The 13,021-nt window shown below is 39.7% G+C and overlaps 1 protein-coding gene across 2 annotated transcripts in view; it reads right to left on the bottom strand.

Moving 5' to 3' along the window:
* npas2 (neuronal PAS domain protein 2) overlaps positions 1 to 12,286 on the bottom strand; it is a 51,098-nt gene extending 38,812 nt beyond the window's left edge. For both annotated transcript variants that reach the window (XM_020485218.2, XM_031826510.1), the window contains exons 1-4: positions 11,930 to 12,286; positions 7,136 to 7,340; positions 4,064 to 4,120; positions 2,393 to 2,547 (exon numbers count right to left, since the gene is read on the bottom strand). In XM_020485218.2, the coding sequence (XP_020340807.1) occupies positions 2,393 to 2,547; positions 4,064 to 4,120; positions 7,136 to 7,191 (268 nt within the window). In that variant the 5' untranslated portion in view covers positions 7,192 to 7,340; positions 11,930 to 12,286. The remainder of the gene's footprint in view (positions 1 to 2,392; positions 2,548 to 4,063; positions 4,121 to 7,135; positions 7,341 to 11,929) is intronic.
* Between the last annotated feature and the right edge of the window lie 735 nt (positions 12,287 to 13,021).

Below are 13,021 nucleotides of genomic sequence, written 5' to 3'. Positions count from 1 at the left end.
TTCATTTGGAAAGTATTCAGACCCTTTGACTTTTTCCACATTTTGTTACGTTACAGCCTTATTCTAAAATAGATTAAATCATTGTTTTCCCCCAAACAACAATCTACATACAATACCCCATAATGACAAAGCAAAAGTTGTTTTTATTTATTGCAAATATCACATTTACATGAGTATTCAGACCTTTTACTCAGTACTTTTTTGAAGCACCTTTGGCAGTGATTACAGCCTTGAGTCTTCTTGGGTATGATGCTACAAGCTTGGCGGCACAGATGTATTTGGGGAGTTTCTCCCATTCTTCTCTGCAGATCCTCTCAAGCTCTGTCAGGTTGGATGGGGAGCGTCGCTTTACAGCTATTTTGAAGCCACTCCTGCGTTGTCTTGGCTGTGTGCTTAGGATCGTTATACTTGGCCGTTAATCTTTCCCTCAACCCTGACTTGTCTCCCTGTCCCTGCCACTGAAAATCATGTCCAATTATTGAATTTACCACAGGTGGAATCCAATCAATGATGATCAGGTGAATCCTGTTTTCATTGAGCTCATTTTCGAGTCTCATAGCAAAGGGTTTGAATACTTATGCAAATAAGGTATTTCTGTAACAAACAAAAAATATATATGTTTTCGCTTTGTTCTTATGGTGAATTGTGTGTAGAGTGATGAGGAACATTTTTTATTTCATGAATTTTAGAATAAGGCTGTAGAGTAACAAAATGTGTAAAAATTCAAGTGGTCTGAATACTTTCCGAATGCACTGTGTATGGCTGATATATAAAGCCAGGCACATTTAACAGTTACTGTAGGCTATTGATTACAGACCAAATTAAGTTGGGGTTTCCTTTCTCATCATTTTTCTTAGACAATTACGGCAAGGGCTGTTTTCTCGTCTCCTAACTCCGGTGTCTTGTACACCATGATCAAAAAAACATTTTTTGCTACTGCTCAACTAAAGAAATCATGGTCGACCAACAGCCTATCGACCAAACAATCGGCCAGTCGACTAAACACACCAACATCCAGGGGACCATCGCTGCCAAATCGGCTAGTAGTGGAAGGATCCTGATGAATACCTCTGAATAGACCCAACTGATCAATCTCTCAGATAAAATAGGAGAAGCATAACAGAAGTGGAAGAGCGGTTAAGAAATATCCCAGATCGGGACTGTTTCTGTCTAAAAGCCATCTCGTAAACACTGACAGCTGTGACCTTGATTCTGACAGGAGACTGACAGGCTGACTACACTGCTCGCGTCACGTGAGCGAGCGTTGCAAAATACATTTAGAAATGTATATTATTAAATTATTGTACCCACGCGCGCGCCAATGAGCGTCTGCGTTGCCAAGGGCTAAAATAGAAGTCAGTTCTATTTGTGACGCAGATCGCGCTGCAAGTCCTGCCTCTCCCATCTCCTCATTAGTTTATAGAAGCAGGTACCAATGTGCCATCTCCTCATTGGTTATACCCACGTGGGTGACTGAAAGACAAACAAGGTCGGTGGCGGTAAAGCACCTGATTTATGAAAGTTGCCAATCACAATATAAAGTCAAGAGAAGAAAAGGCCTGGAAGGAGGAGAGATGACTAGAAACGATTTGGTTGACCGTTTTATGTGTGGATTAATTGGCGGAGTAGAGGATCTTGTGCATTTCAGGTAAAATAACAACTCAATGTTTATATCCCAGGACAAATTAGCTAGCAACAGCAAGCTAGCTAAATAGGACAAATTAGCTAGCAAGCGCAAGCTAGCTAGCTAATTTGCCATAAATGTTTAACACTTTTCGACCTGTCCCCAAATTAATATAATTGGTTCAGAGTTTGTTTTGATATTTTAACCTGCGTGTCGTGATCGGGCTTGGTGTGGGGGGACAAAATACATTCATGCACGATGGCACACGCACACAGCCGGTTTGGGTTCCATGTGAGATGAAGTTCTGTCTGTCTGGGCCAAGCTTGGTAGGGAAGTGTAGAACTCATCTCTTTTCTCTATGTTCCTGTCCAAACAAATACTATACTAGACAGCTAATGCCCTCCACCCTCCTAGTTCCTTCCTTCTTTTCCCACCCGTTCTGGGAGCAGTGATGTTCTTTATGTAGGGCAGGACACAAGTGCCACATGCACACGCATTTTACATTTGAATCACATAGCAGACAGACGCTCTTATCCAGAGCGACTTACAGCTAGTGCATTCATCTTAAGATAGGTGGGACAACCACATATCACAGTAAGTACATTTTTCCTCAATAAAGTAGCTGTCAGCAAAGTCAGAGCTTTTAGGAAAAGACAAGTTCAAGTGTTGATGTTTTTTGGTAGTTTTTTAGACGCCACACACACGGGTCAGCAGGTGGCCAACGTCAATGTGATGAATGACGCAGCCGACTACATTACACATTCCTACCTTTCTGTGTCTGCAGGAAGTTGATCGTTCTCTGCAGTATGGTGGACTTGTCCATCTTGCGCGGATGACCTTGGCCCTGCAGCATGGTGCACAGCTCCTTGATGAGCACATTGAATTGGTCTCTTCTTTTCTTTTCCGATTTGTTACGAGATGCCCTTTAATAGAAAACATGATTAATGTACAGGATTACATTTCTCACCCTTTACACTGAGCGTAAAAAACATCAGGCAAGGTGTCGAAAGCATTCCACAGGGATGCTGGCCCATGTTGACTCCAATGCTTCCCACAGTTGTGTCAAGTTGGCTGAATGTCCTTTGGTGGTAGATAATTCTTGATACACAAGGGAAAATGTTGAGCGTGAAAAACCCAGCAGCGTTGCAGTTCTTGACACACTCAAACCGGTGCGCCTGGCACCTACTACCATACCCTGTTCAAAGGCACTTAAATATTTTGTCTTGCCCATTCACCCTCTGAATGGCACATACACAATCCATGTCTCAATTGTCTCAAAGCATAAAAATCATTGTTTAACCTGTCTCATCATCTTCATCTATGACTTACCTAGTTAAATAAAGGTTAAATAAAATTAAAATAAAATAAAAATCTACACTGACTGAAGTGGATTTAACAGGTGACATCAATAAGGGATCATAGCTTTCACCTGGATTCACCTGGTCAGTCCATCATGGAAAGAGCAAGTATTCCTAATGTTTTGTACACTCATTGTAATTTAAAACGTGGAACATATACACTTTATAAATGATTTATAAAGAAGTGCATTTGAGGACAGATGCTAATGCACAATAGATGCGGTGGAAGTTGCGAGCTCAACGATTCTACATACAGCTTCTTATTTATTTAACACACTCAAGCTAAGAAGTTACAGCTGCAAATAAATAACCACCATCACAATTCACTCATTCCTCAGCCACCATAAAACAGCTTGCAGGATGCTAAGAGAAGGATGACAGTCTAGTGAAACCCAACAATATCCCTTCTGATATCACAAGCAAACATTTCTGAAGATTCATCCCATATGGACTTATTTTTTTTATGGAAAACACTCTGATATCAACAGCATAGCATGTACAAAATCTACCATTAAAACAAACAAACATATATTTTTTTGTGCTTGTAGTTTTTGCTGCCATTCTCCCCACACAAACCTTCGATGAATCTGACCCCAGCTGAACCCACCAGAAAACTGATACACTGACTAATGATTTAAAAGTCTACTTAAAAGTCTACAGTCAGGCTTGTATGCATCATAACTGAAAAGCAAATAATGGCTTGACCTTGTTTACTATATTTAACAGTTTCCTATGATATTTTGTAAACTGTCTAGGCACAGAAACACTTGTCTTTGTGCTGAAGGTGTTGAGGTTTATAGAGCTGAAAGTGTGAAGAGTCTTCACATCAGGAAAGCAAACACCTTCACAGATGGAATGTCAAAGTAGGGCCATGCCAAGAGGACCTTTCATTAACACATACAAGCTGAAGTAGGGAACTTCTCCGTCTGCCTCATCTCTCATCCTTACACTCAACCGTCTGTCTCTCATAGGACACACACACTCACACACAACCATTTCAAACAGACACACAACCCACACACAACCATTACACACAGACACACCACCATTAAACACACACACACACACAGTGGTGGAATACCTTTTTGCCCTGTCTTTCTCATCTTCATCCATCAAATCGTCCACACAGCTGCTGGTGCTAGAGGGAGAAGGGAGAGGTAAGGGGGAAATTAGTTGGAATGCTGTTTCTCTGAATTAACACCAAAGTCATCAACAGATAGATACAAAGCAGATACAAATCCCCCTCTCCCATACAACATTATGAACAGAGATATACACCCTTGGAATGTAAACCATTCTTCAAAATGTCATCTTATACAACAGCAGTCTCCAACTATGGTCCAAAAGTGCCCAGATGCTTTATTCTAGGGTGTTCACATAGTACAGTAGTCGACCAAGTATATCCCTGCATACAGTGCATTCAGAGAGTATTCATACTCTTTGACTTATTCCACATTTTGTTGTGTTACAGCCTGAATTCAGAATGGATCAAATATAATTAAAAAATAATAATCACCCATCTACAACCAATACCTTGTAATGAAAAAGTGAAAACATGTTTTAGACATTTTTGCTACTTTATTGAAAATGTAAACATAAATATCTAATTTACATAACTATTCACACACCAGAGTCAATACATGTTATAATCACCTTTAGCAGTGATTACAGCTCTGAGTCTTTCTGGGTAAGTCTCTAAGAACTTTGCACAACTGGATTGTCCAATATTATTCTTTTGAAAATTCTTCAAGCTCTGTCAAGTTGGTTGTTGATCATTGTTAGACATTTTCATGTCTTGCCATAGATTTTCATGACAATTTAAGTCAAAATTGTAACTGTAACACTCAGGAACATTCAATTTAGTCTTGGTACGCAATTCCAGTGTATATTTGGCCATGTGTTTTAGGTTATTTTCCTGCTGAAAGGTGAATTTGTCTCCCAGTTTATCCTAAAAAAAACTCCCAAATCCTTGCCGATGACTAGCATACCCATAACATGATGAAAATACTGTATGAAGAGTGGTACTCAGTGATACATTTACTTTATTTTACACATTTTTTGCAGTTTTACTTTAGTGCCTTATTGCAAACAGGATTCATGTTTTGGAATATTTTTATTCTGTACATGCTTCCTTCTTTTCACTCTTTCATTTAGGTTAGTGTTGTGGAGTAACTACCATCCTCAGTTTTCCCCTATCACAGCCATTAAACTCTGTAACTATTTTAAGGTCACCGTTAGCCTCATGGTGAAATCCCTGAGCGGTTTCCTTCCTCTCCGGCAACTGAGTTAGGGAAGACTCCTATATATTTGTAGTGAATGAGTGTATTGATACACCACCCAAAGTCTAATTAATAACTGCACCATGTTCAAAGGGATATTCAATGTCTGTTTTTTTTATTTATTATTTGCTAGGCATTGGAAAACCTCCCTGGTCTTTGTGGTTGAATCTGTATTTGAAATTCACTGCTCGATTGAGGGACCTTACATGTAATTAATTGTATGTGTGGGGTACAGGTGAGGTAGTCATTTAAAAATTGTTAAACAATATTATTGCACACAGATTGAGTCAATGCGACGTATTATTATGACATGTTTACTCCTGAACTTAATTAGGCTTGCCATAACAAAAGGGTTGAATAATTATTGACTCAAGACTTTTAAAATTTTTCATTTTTAATTAGTTTGTAAACATTTCTACAAAGACAATTCCAATTTTACTTTATGTGGTATTGTGTGTAGGTCGGTGACAATCTCAATTTAATATTTTAAATTCAGGCTGTAAAACAATAGAATGTAGAAAAAGTCTATGGGTGTGAATACTTTCTAAAGGCACTGTATATTGTTAGAATGTAGGGTAACTCGGTAAGTCATACACTACATGACCAAATGTATGTGGACACCTGCTCGCCAAATATCTCATTCCAAAATCATGGCCATTAATATAGAGTTGGTACCCCCTTTGCTGCTATAACACCTTCCAATCTTCTGGGAAGGCTTTCCACTAGATGTTGGATCATTGCTGTGGGGACTTACTTCCATTCAGCCACAAGAGCATTAGGGAGGTTGGGCACTGATGTGGGGCCATTGGGCCTGGCTCGCAGTTGGCATTCCAATTCCTCCAAAAGGTGTTCAATGGGGTTGTAGTCAGGGCTCTGTGCAGGCCAGTCAAGTTCTTCCACACTGATCTCAACAAACAATTTCTGTATGGACCTCACATTGTGCACGGGGGGATTGCTGAAACAGGAAAGGGCCTTCCCCTAACTGTGCTACAAAGTTGGAAGCACAGAATCGTTAAGAATGTCATTGTATGCTGTAGTGTTAAGATTTCCCTTCACTGGAACTAAGGGGCCTAGCCCGAATCATGAAAAACAGCCCCAGACCATTATTCCTCCTCCACCAAACTTTACAGTTGGCACAATGCATTGGGGCAAGTAGCATTCTCCTGGCATCTGCCAAACACAAATTTATCCGTCGGACTGCAAGATGGTGAAGCATGATTCATCACCACAGAGAATGCGTTTCCATTGCTCCAGAGTCCAATGGCGGTGAGCTTTAAACCACTCCAGCCGACACTTGGCATTGCACATGGTGATCTTAGGCTTATGTGCGGCTGCTCGGTCATGGAAACCCATTTCACAAAGCTCCTGACGAACAGTTATTGTGCTGACGTTGCTTCCAGAGGCAGTTTGAAACTCGGTAGTGAGTGTTGCAACCAAGGACAGATGATTTTTACGTGTTACGCGCTTCAAAATTCAGGGGTCCGATTCTGTGAGCTCGTGTGGCCTAGCACTTCGCGGCTGTTGTTGTTTCTAGACGTTTCCACTTCACAATAACAGCACTAACAGTTGACCGGGGCAGCTCTAGCAAGTCAGAAACTTGACAACCTGACTTGTTGGAAAGGTGGCATCCTATGACGGTGCCACATTGAAAGTCACTGAGCTCTTCAGAAAGGCCATTCTACTGTCAATGTTTGTCTATGGCGATTGCATGGCTCCAATATTTGTTTACGGGTATGGCTGAAATAGCCAAATCCAGTCATTTGAAGTGGTGTCCACATACTCTTGTATATATAATGTATTTCTCCATACAAACACATGTATTTAGCAGTGACAGAAAACACAACAAATACAATAAAAGTAGCCTAGATACTCACTCCCATTCCCTTCGGCTAGACGGACATAGGGACCCAAAGTCGGAAAGGTTGTCCATACTTACTCCCTCTCCCAGCCAGGCCCTATCTGAAGTCTGATGTATCCCATTCGCGCTAGCTGCACTGAAACTCCCAGGAAAAATCTAGTGATCACCTGCTGCTGCTTCCCACCTCCTCCTCCTGGAGTCCGCCACAGAAATACAAAAACCTGGGGAGGATAATAAGACAGAAAGTGGGCTTGAATTAAGGGGGGGGGAAGTCTACTGTAGTTATGGCATATCTATGTCAATTACACATACATCTGATAATTACTGTATCTTAATTAATATGCAGTAGTTTAATTCAAGTATCATAGCTGTATTATGCCCAGCAACAGTACTGCCCTCAGTATTTTCTTATTCACACTCAATCAAGTCCCCAAACCTACTTGAAAGTCATCCTATTTCCAATTATTTTCTGAACAGGTGTACTTTTTAATGCTTCCTTTTGAGCTTTCATTGGAGCTAAATCAATCAAATGTATTTATAAAGCCCTTTTTACATCAGCCAATGTCACAATGTGCTATGCAGAAACCCAGCTTAAAACTCCAAACAGCAAGCAATGCAGATGTAGAAGCACAGTGGCTAGGAAAAACTCCCTAGAAAGGCAGGAACCTAGGATGAAACCTAGAGAGGAAACAGGCTCTTCTGGCTGTGCCGGGTAGAGATTTTAACAGTACATGGCCAAGATGTTAAAACGTTCATAGATGACCAGCAGGGTCAAATAATAATAATAATCACAGTGGTTGTAGAGGGTTCAACAGGTCAGCAGCTATGCTTGTGAAAAACAACAACAATAAATGCATACAAAAGTATTATGTTTATTGTAAAATACAAGGAGAACTATTATTTATCAACCCAGATCCTGTGCATATCTCAGTGAATATAATATCAGTGATTGAACACATTACCAGAAAAAAACAATTATTCATTGTTAGCCATGATTTCCAACAGTGAACAGCATGTATTAAAGGAAGTGTGGTAAACATATATTACCACCTGGACACAGCAATTCAACACGGAGGACGCAGCATTACGTGCGGGAGGAGCTCTACTGACCTAGAAAAATCCCAGAGGCAGAGACACCTATTTTGTTAACAAAGAGAATGGAAGAGTTACCTCATTCAACCCATCACGAAATATAAAGAAAAACTTGTGCAAACACCTCTGGGAATTCAAACAGCCTTTGTCCATTTGCAAATGTAACCCGAATAGAAAAGTAAATCAAAAGCCATCAAATCAAATGCAACCGAGGAGGAACCATTAACCATGTGTTTAAACGAGAGGAATGTGACTGACATGTTGAGGTCAGATGAAAGAGTTAATTAGCCATGTACTATTAAGCCCCATGATTGAACCCCGTTCATCTTAGCTTCAGGTCTGCAGTGTCTGAATCATAGCCTAGAGGTTAAGAGCATTGGGCTAGTCATTTAGAGGTTGCTGGTTCAAATCGTTGAGCTGGCAAAGTGAAAAAATCTGCTATTCTGCCCTTGAGAAAGGCAGTTAACCCCCCAACAACACCTGCTCCCCAGGTGCTGTGGATGTAGATTAAGGCAGCCCCCTGCACCTCTCTGATACAGGGGGGTTGGGTTAAATGCGGAAGGCACATTTCTGTTGAATGCATTCAGTTATGCAACTGACTAGGTATCCCCCTTTCCCTTCTTTAAAATCTGAGATACCCTCCTTTTCCATCTTCCACTTTCAGATGTAGTAAACTACAGCAGGCACCAACCTTTTCGATCAAATTAAATTAAACCAATGAACCAAGATCAAATGCATCCACTCTTACACCAAGATAGTATTCCATGCAAAAATCTTTCCAATAATCTTGAGTGGGGGAACAACACATCATTCTTTCCTTTACTCCAATTAAAAGAATAGAGGTCTGTGGGCTGGAAATGTTTAAAAGAATATATATATATATATTATGTCTGTGTAATTATGACAGTTGGTGGCCATTTTCCGTTCTTTGCGGTTCAGGATGTCTGAGAATGGTGACTCTGTGCCCATTTCCATTGGGCCGAGACCCAGTTCTTATTCCATACGTTCACTGACTGACATACAGAAGCGGCCTGAGAAGGGGCCAACATGGATATTACATTTCACATAGCTCTCTTCATCTAAGTGAAATCCATGCGCTCAGGCGAGGAAAACTGAAAGGAAAATCCAATAAGAGTTGTAAACTGTGATAAAATGATGAGCCATAAAAAACACATTTGTTTCTCATAATACATTTCAAAGCTCAACAAATTAACCAAAACACTTTATGGTATTTATGACACTGACATGAAAATGGTTTCTTGATGGTGCCTGCTGCTTGTCACCATGCCCAATAAGATTATGCACAATACATCTTTACTATGGCTCCCTTCATTACTCAGAAGGTTCGCTTAACTCAAAGATTATATTTTAGGCACAATTGATACCTACTTCAGCTTTAATCTTCCCTTTTGTTGTTGAGGGGTTTTTCAATCAAGTCTCGACTATACCTCATGCCTGTGTCAAAGAATGAATCAATAATTCCGTATTTCAGGTTGTTTCCTTAAAGGGAAACATCACAATTTTGAACTTCATATTCATCATCCCCAGCACCACCCCAACATCAACATATGTGAAAATGGTGCGTTTCTATGTTTTGTAGTAAAAAGATGGAGAACGATAAGTGTTTCCAATTGTGACGTTTCCCTTTATTGAAAAGTCATGCAATAGTATATTCACACTGTCAATGGTTCACCTTCACACAGACACACATTCAGAGAGTTATAATTTCTATTGAAGCAACCATCTTTAATCTTACAATGTTTTAACTCTTACACCTGTCAAGATATCACTGCTGAGAATGGTTTGGGCGGGAGCTGCTGGTCATAGATCTGAACCCTTTCATAAAAAAAGGTGACGTATTTAAGTCTTCATCAAGGATGTAATTCCATGAGAGGTGAGAGGTGGCCCAAGATGGCATAAGGTTAGTAAATCTAGGCTGAAGTGTCAGTGACACATACGGTGAAAACAGGAAAAGAGAATGTGAGACTAAACACATATGACATGAAGTGTTTCGGGCTGATGATATATACTTTAAGGGTCGAGGGGGTGATTTCATTGTACTTGACTCTCAACACAAACCAATCATAATGTGATGTTTCTGTGATATGTAATGCCAGTGTTTTTCCCAATCTACATTACCCCGGTCTAAATTATATTAGGCTCATATTTTCTACTTGTCTTCAGCTTTGTTTTTGGACAAGCCTACGTGGCCTCATGAATAATAGATTCAAAGCCATAATTTACTCCTCAACTAAGGAGGATTCTTGTAACCCTTTTACTGTAATATTTAAATCTTGAATTAGTGTCATTTGAAATGTAAAAAAAAATCTGCTTGGTCATGATTTGTGATAAATGTAGAACTAGCCTATAGGGTGCCAAATGTTATTTAGAAACACAACACAGCCCAGGGTTCTTTCTGGCTCACAATAATTTCTTATCATAGATTCACTTACCGCCAATCAATACCGTCAACACAATACCCCAATCAATCTGGGTCGTCATTAGTTACCACAGCTACAAAGTCATCGTTATGGCTAAATCCTGCATAGTATTTCTACAATTTATTTTCTTAAATTCTGACTTTAACCCTAACCCAAACCTTAACCACACTGCTAACCTTATGCCTAAGCCTAACGTTAAAATAATACCAAAAAAGCAAATTTTTTGTAGTGACAACCATCAATCTGGAAAGAGAATTAATCGTTGACTTTACTTCCTGGATCAATGTGCGTCTCCATGATTAAACTAGTCATCTAACTAAACCGTGTCTTGAGTGAAAAGGAAACAACATCAGAGAGATTCACCTCCATTGGCTCCCTAAGCCAAACAATGGGAGGGACATCTCACGCACTCACTGACCTTCTCCTCCAACCAACATCCACTGAGGTGAAGAAATAATAATGTCCCCTGACAAAACTGGGGGAAAATTACATTGGCAGATAATTAATTCATATGGTTTCATACACTAGGCCTACTTAGCTAACCATCTACTTAGGCTGCTGACAGAAGAAGACAAATTATTATATGGAAATGTCAAATGACAGATGTCAAACCTTTCAAATCATGATGTGAAAATTCATCAAAATTGAAATATTTGCAAATGCAACATTTACATGAAGTATTGTACAGCAATTGTAGGTACATTTATATTACACTCCTCAGATGACAAGTCACTGAGCTATATCCAGAGCTTGCTAAAAGCCCTACTAGAAGTTCCCAAAATACATAATTTAAATAACTTCCAAGATTCCTCACTTGATTAATTGACCAGACATGATTTGACAAGGCACTAAGCCTCCTCAACCAATCAGTTACAATGCAAGTGCCAAAAGCACTATGTTCTAATCAACGTAAACATGGTTTTAAAACGATGTTTCTCAAAACAGACAACTCATACACTTGCAAGGACATGCTCTACTCGTAAATCTATAGGCTACCAGTGAGCTGAACTGTCATGGAGCCTGTTAAGAAAATTAATAACTACGTTGGGGAATACACAAAGGACATATAACAATTCTCTATGAAAACCACATATAATGCATATAAATTAACATTGATAATAGTTAGCCTACTTTATTTGTATTTTGACACCGTTAGTTAGAAGCAGTAGCCTACAGATCTATTCATCCAAAATGGAAGCAAACCCAACCGGTAAACGTTTTCATTATCACAAGACTAGAGTGACAAAAAATGCAAAGGACATAAACATTTTACATACCTTGAAAACAAGACTTTAGTTGACATAAAGATCCATACTTTACTTTTGTCGGTACTCATTTTCCCACATAGCCTACTGTGCAATTCACTGAGCCAAGTAGACTATCCTAAGCTTGACTCACCACAAACGCATCGCGAAAAGACCATCAATTATTGCATACATACGCTGCCTAAGTATTATTCGAAATCCGATTCATGTAACAATCCCTATTCGGTACATACACTGTACAAGATTTCGGGAGTAATCGTTTTCAGGTCTATGCTCTGTCTGTTTTCCTCTACCACTCAACCTCCGTTGGCAGTCCCTTGTAAACAGGACTGAGCCGCTGCGAACAGGGAAAGTAGGTCAGTCGGTAGCTCAATACTTAGCTAAGGACATCATTAGCAACCGGCTGTACAACACACGACTAGGAGTATAAATAGTGAGAAAAATAATAGTTCGGATAATACTAACAGTTGAACGGCATTTAGGTCACATTATTCTGAATTCGAACGTCTGTATTAATTTCAGTGCCGAGTTTATTCCATTAAACGTTGTAGCCAACATCATGGGGTAGAGAGCGGGACATGTAGTATCTCTGATAGGTTCGAGGTTTGCAGTCAATGGTTTTGGCTCCCGATCACTGTAATAACGTTTATAGTAACGTTGCTAATGACGTATACAATTGAGACCTCACCTTCGTGTTACCTGTTTCATGTAGCCTGTAGGCTGGCAATTCATGACATGGTGACAAATCAGGTTAGGTTGTCTATCAAATATTGTAATTACAATTTGATCCTGAAAAGTTCTGAGATGAAGATGAATGACATTTTACCAGTCTTTGCAGTAGGCCAACATACTGTACAAGGGGGAATTATTTTCACAATTCTTAGGCCTATTCTAATAAAATATCTTGCCCTAACTGCAGTAGAGCTACAATACAGAAAAAAAGCCATATTACAACATGTCAAAATTGCATTGTTTGCTCTATAGCCTGTTAGTTCATATGCCTTGCCACCGTGATATAAAGGCCTAAGACCGAGATAAAAAGGCCTAAGGCCGAGACAATAAGAAGACCCAGTGGCAGAATAAATCCACATCTTTGTTTCATCA

The sequence above is a fragment of the Oncorhynchus kisutch genome, linkage group LG6, assembly GCF_002021735.2.
Source record: "Oncorhynchus kisutch isolate 150728-3 linkage group LG6, Okis_V2, whole genome shotgun sequence".
Lineage (NCBI taxonomy): Eukaryota > Metazoa > Chordata > Actinopteri > Salmoniformes > Salmonidae > Oncorhynchus > Oncorhynchus kisutch.
The sequence above is the reverse complement of the archived record's forward strand: the minus strand, read 5'-3'. Positions and strand labels throughout refer to the sequence as shown.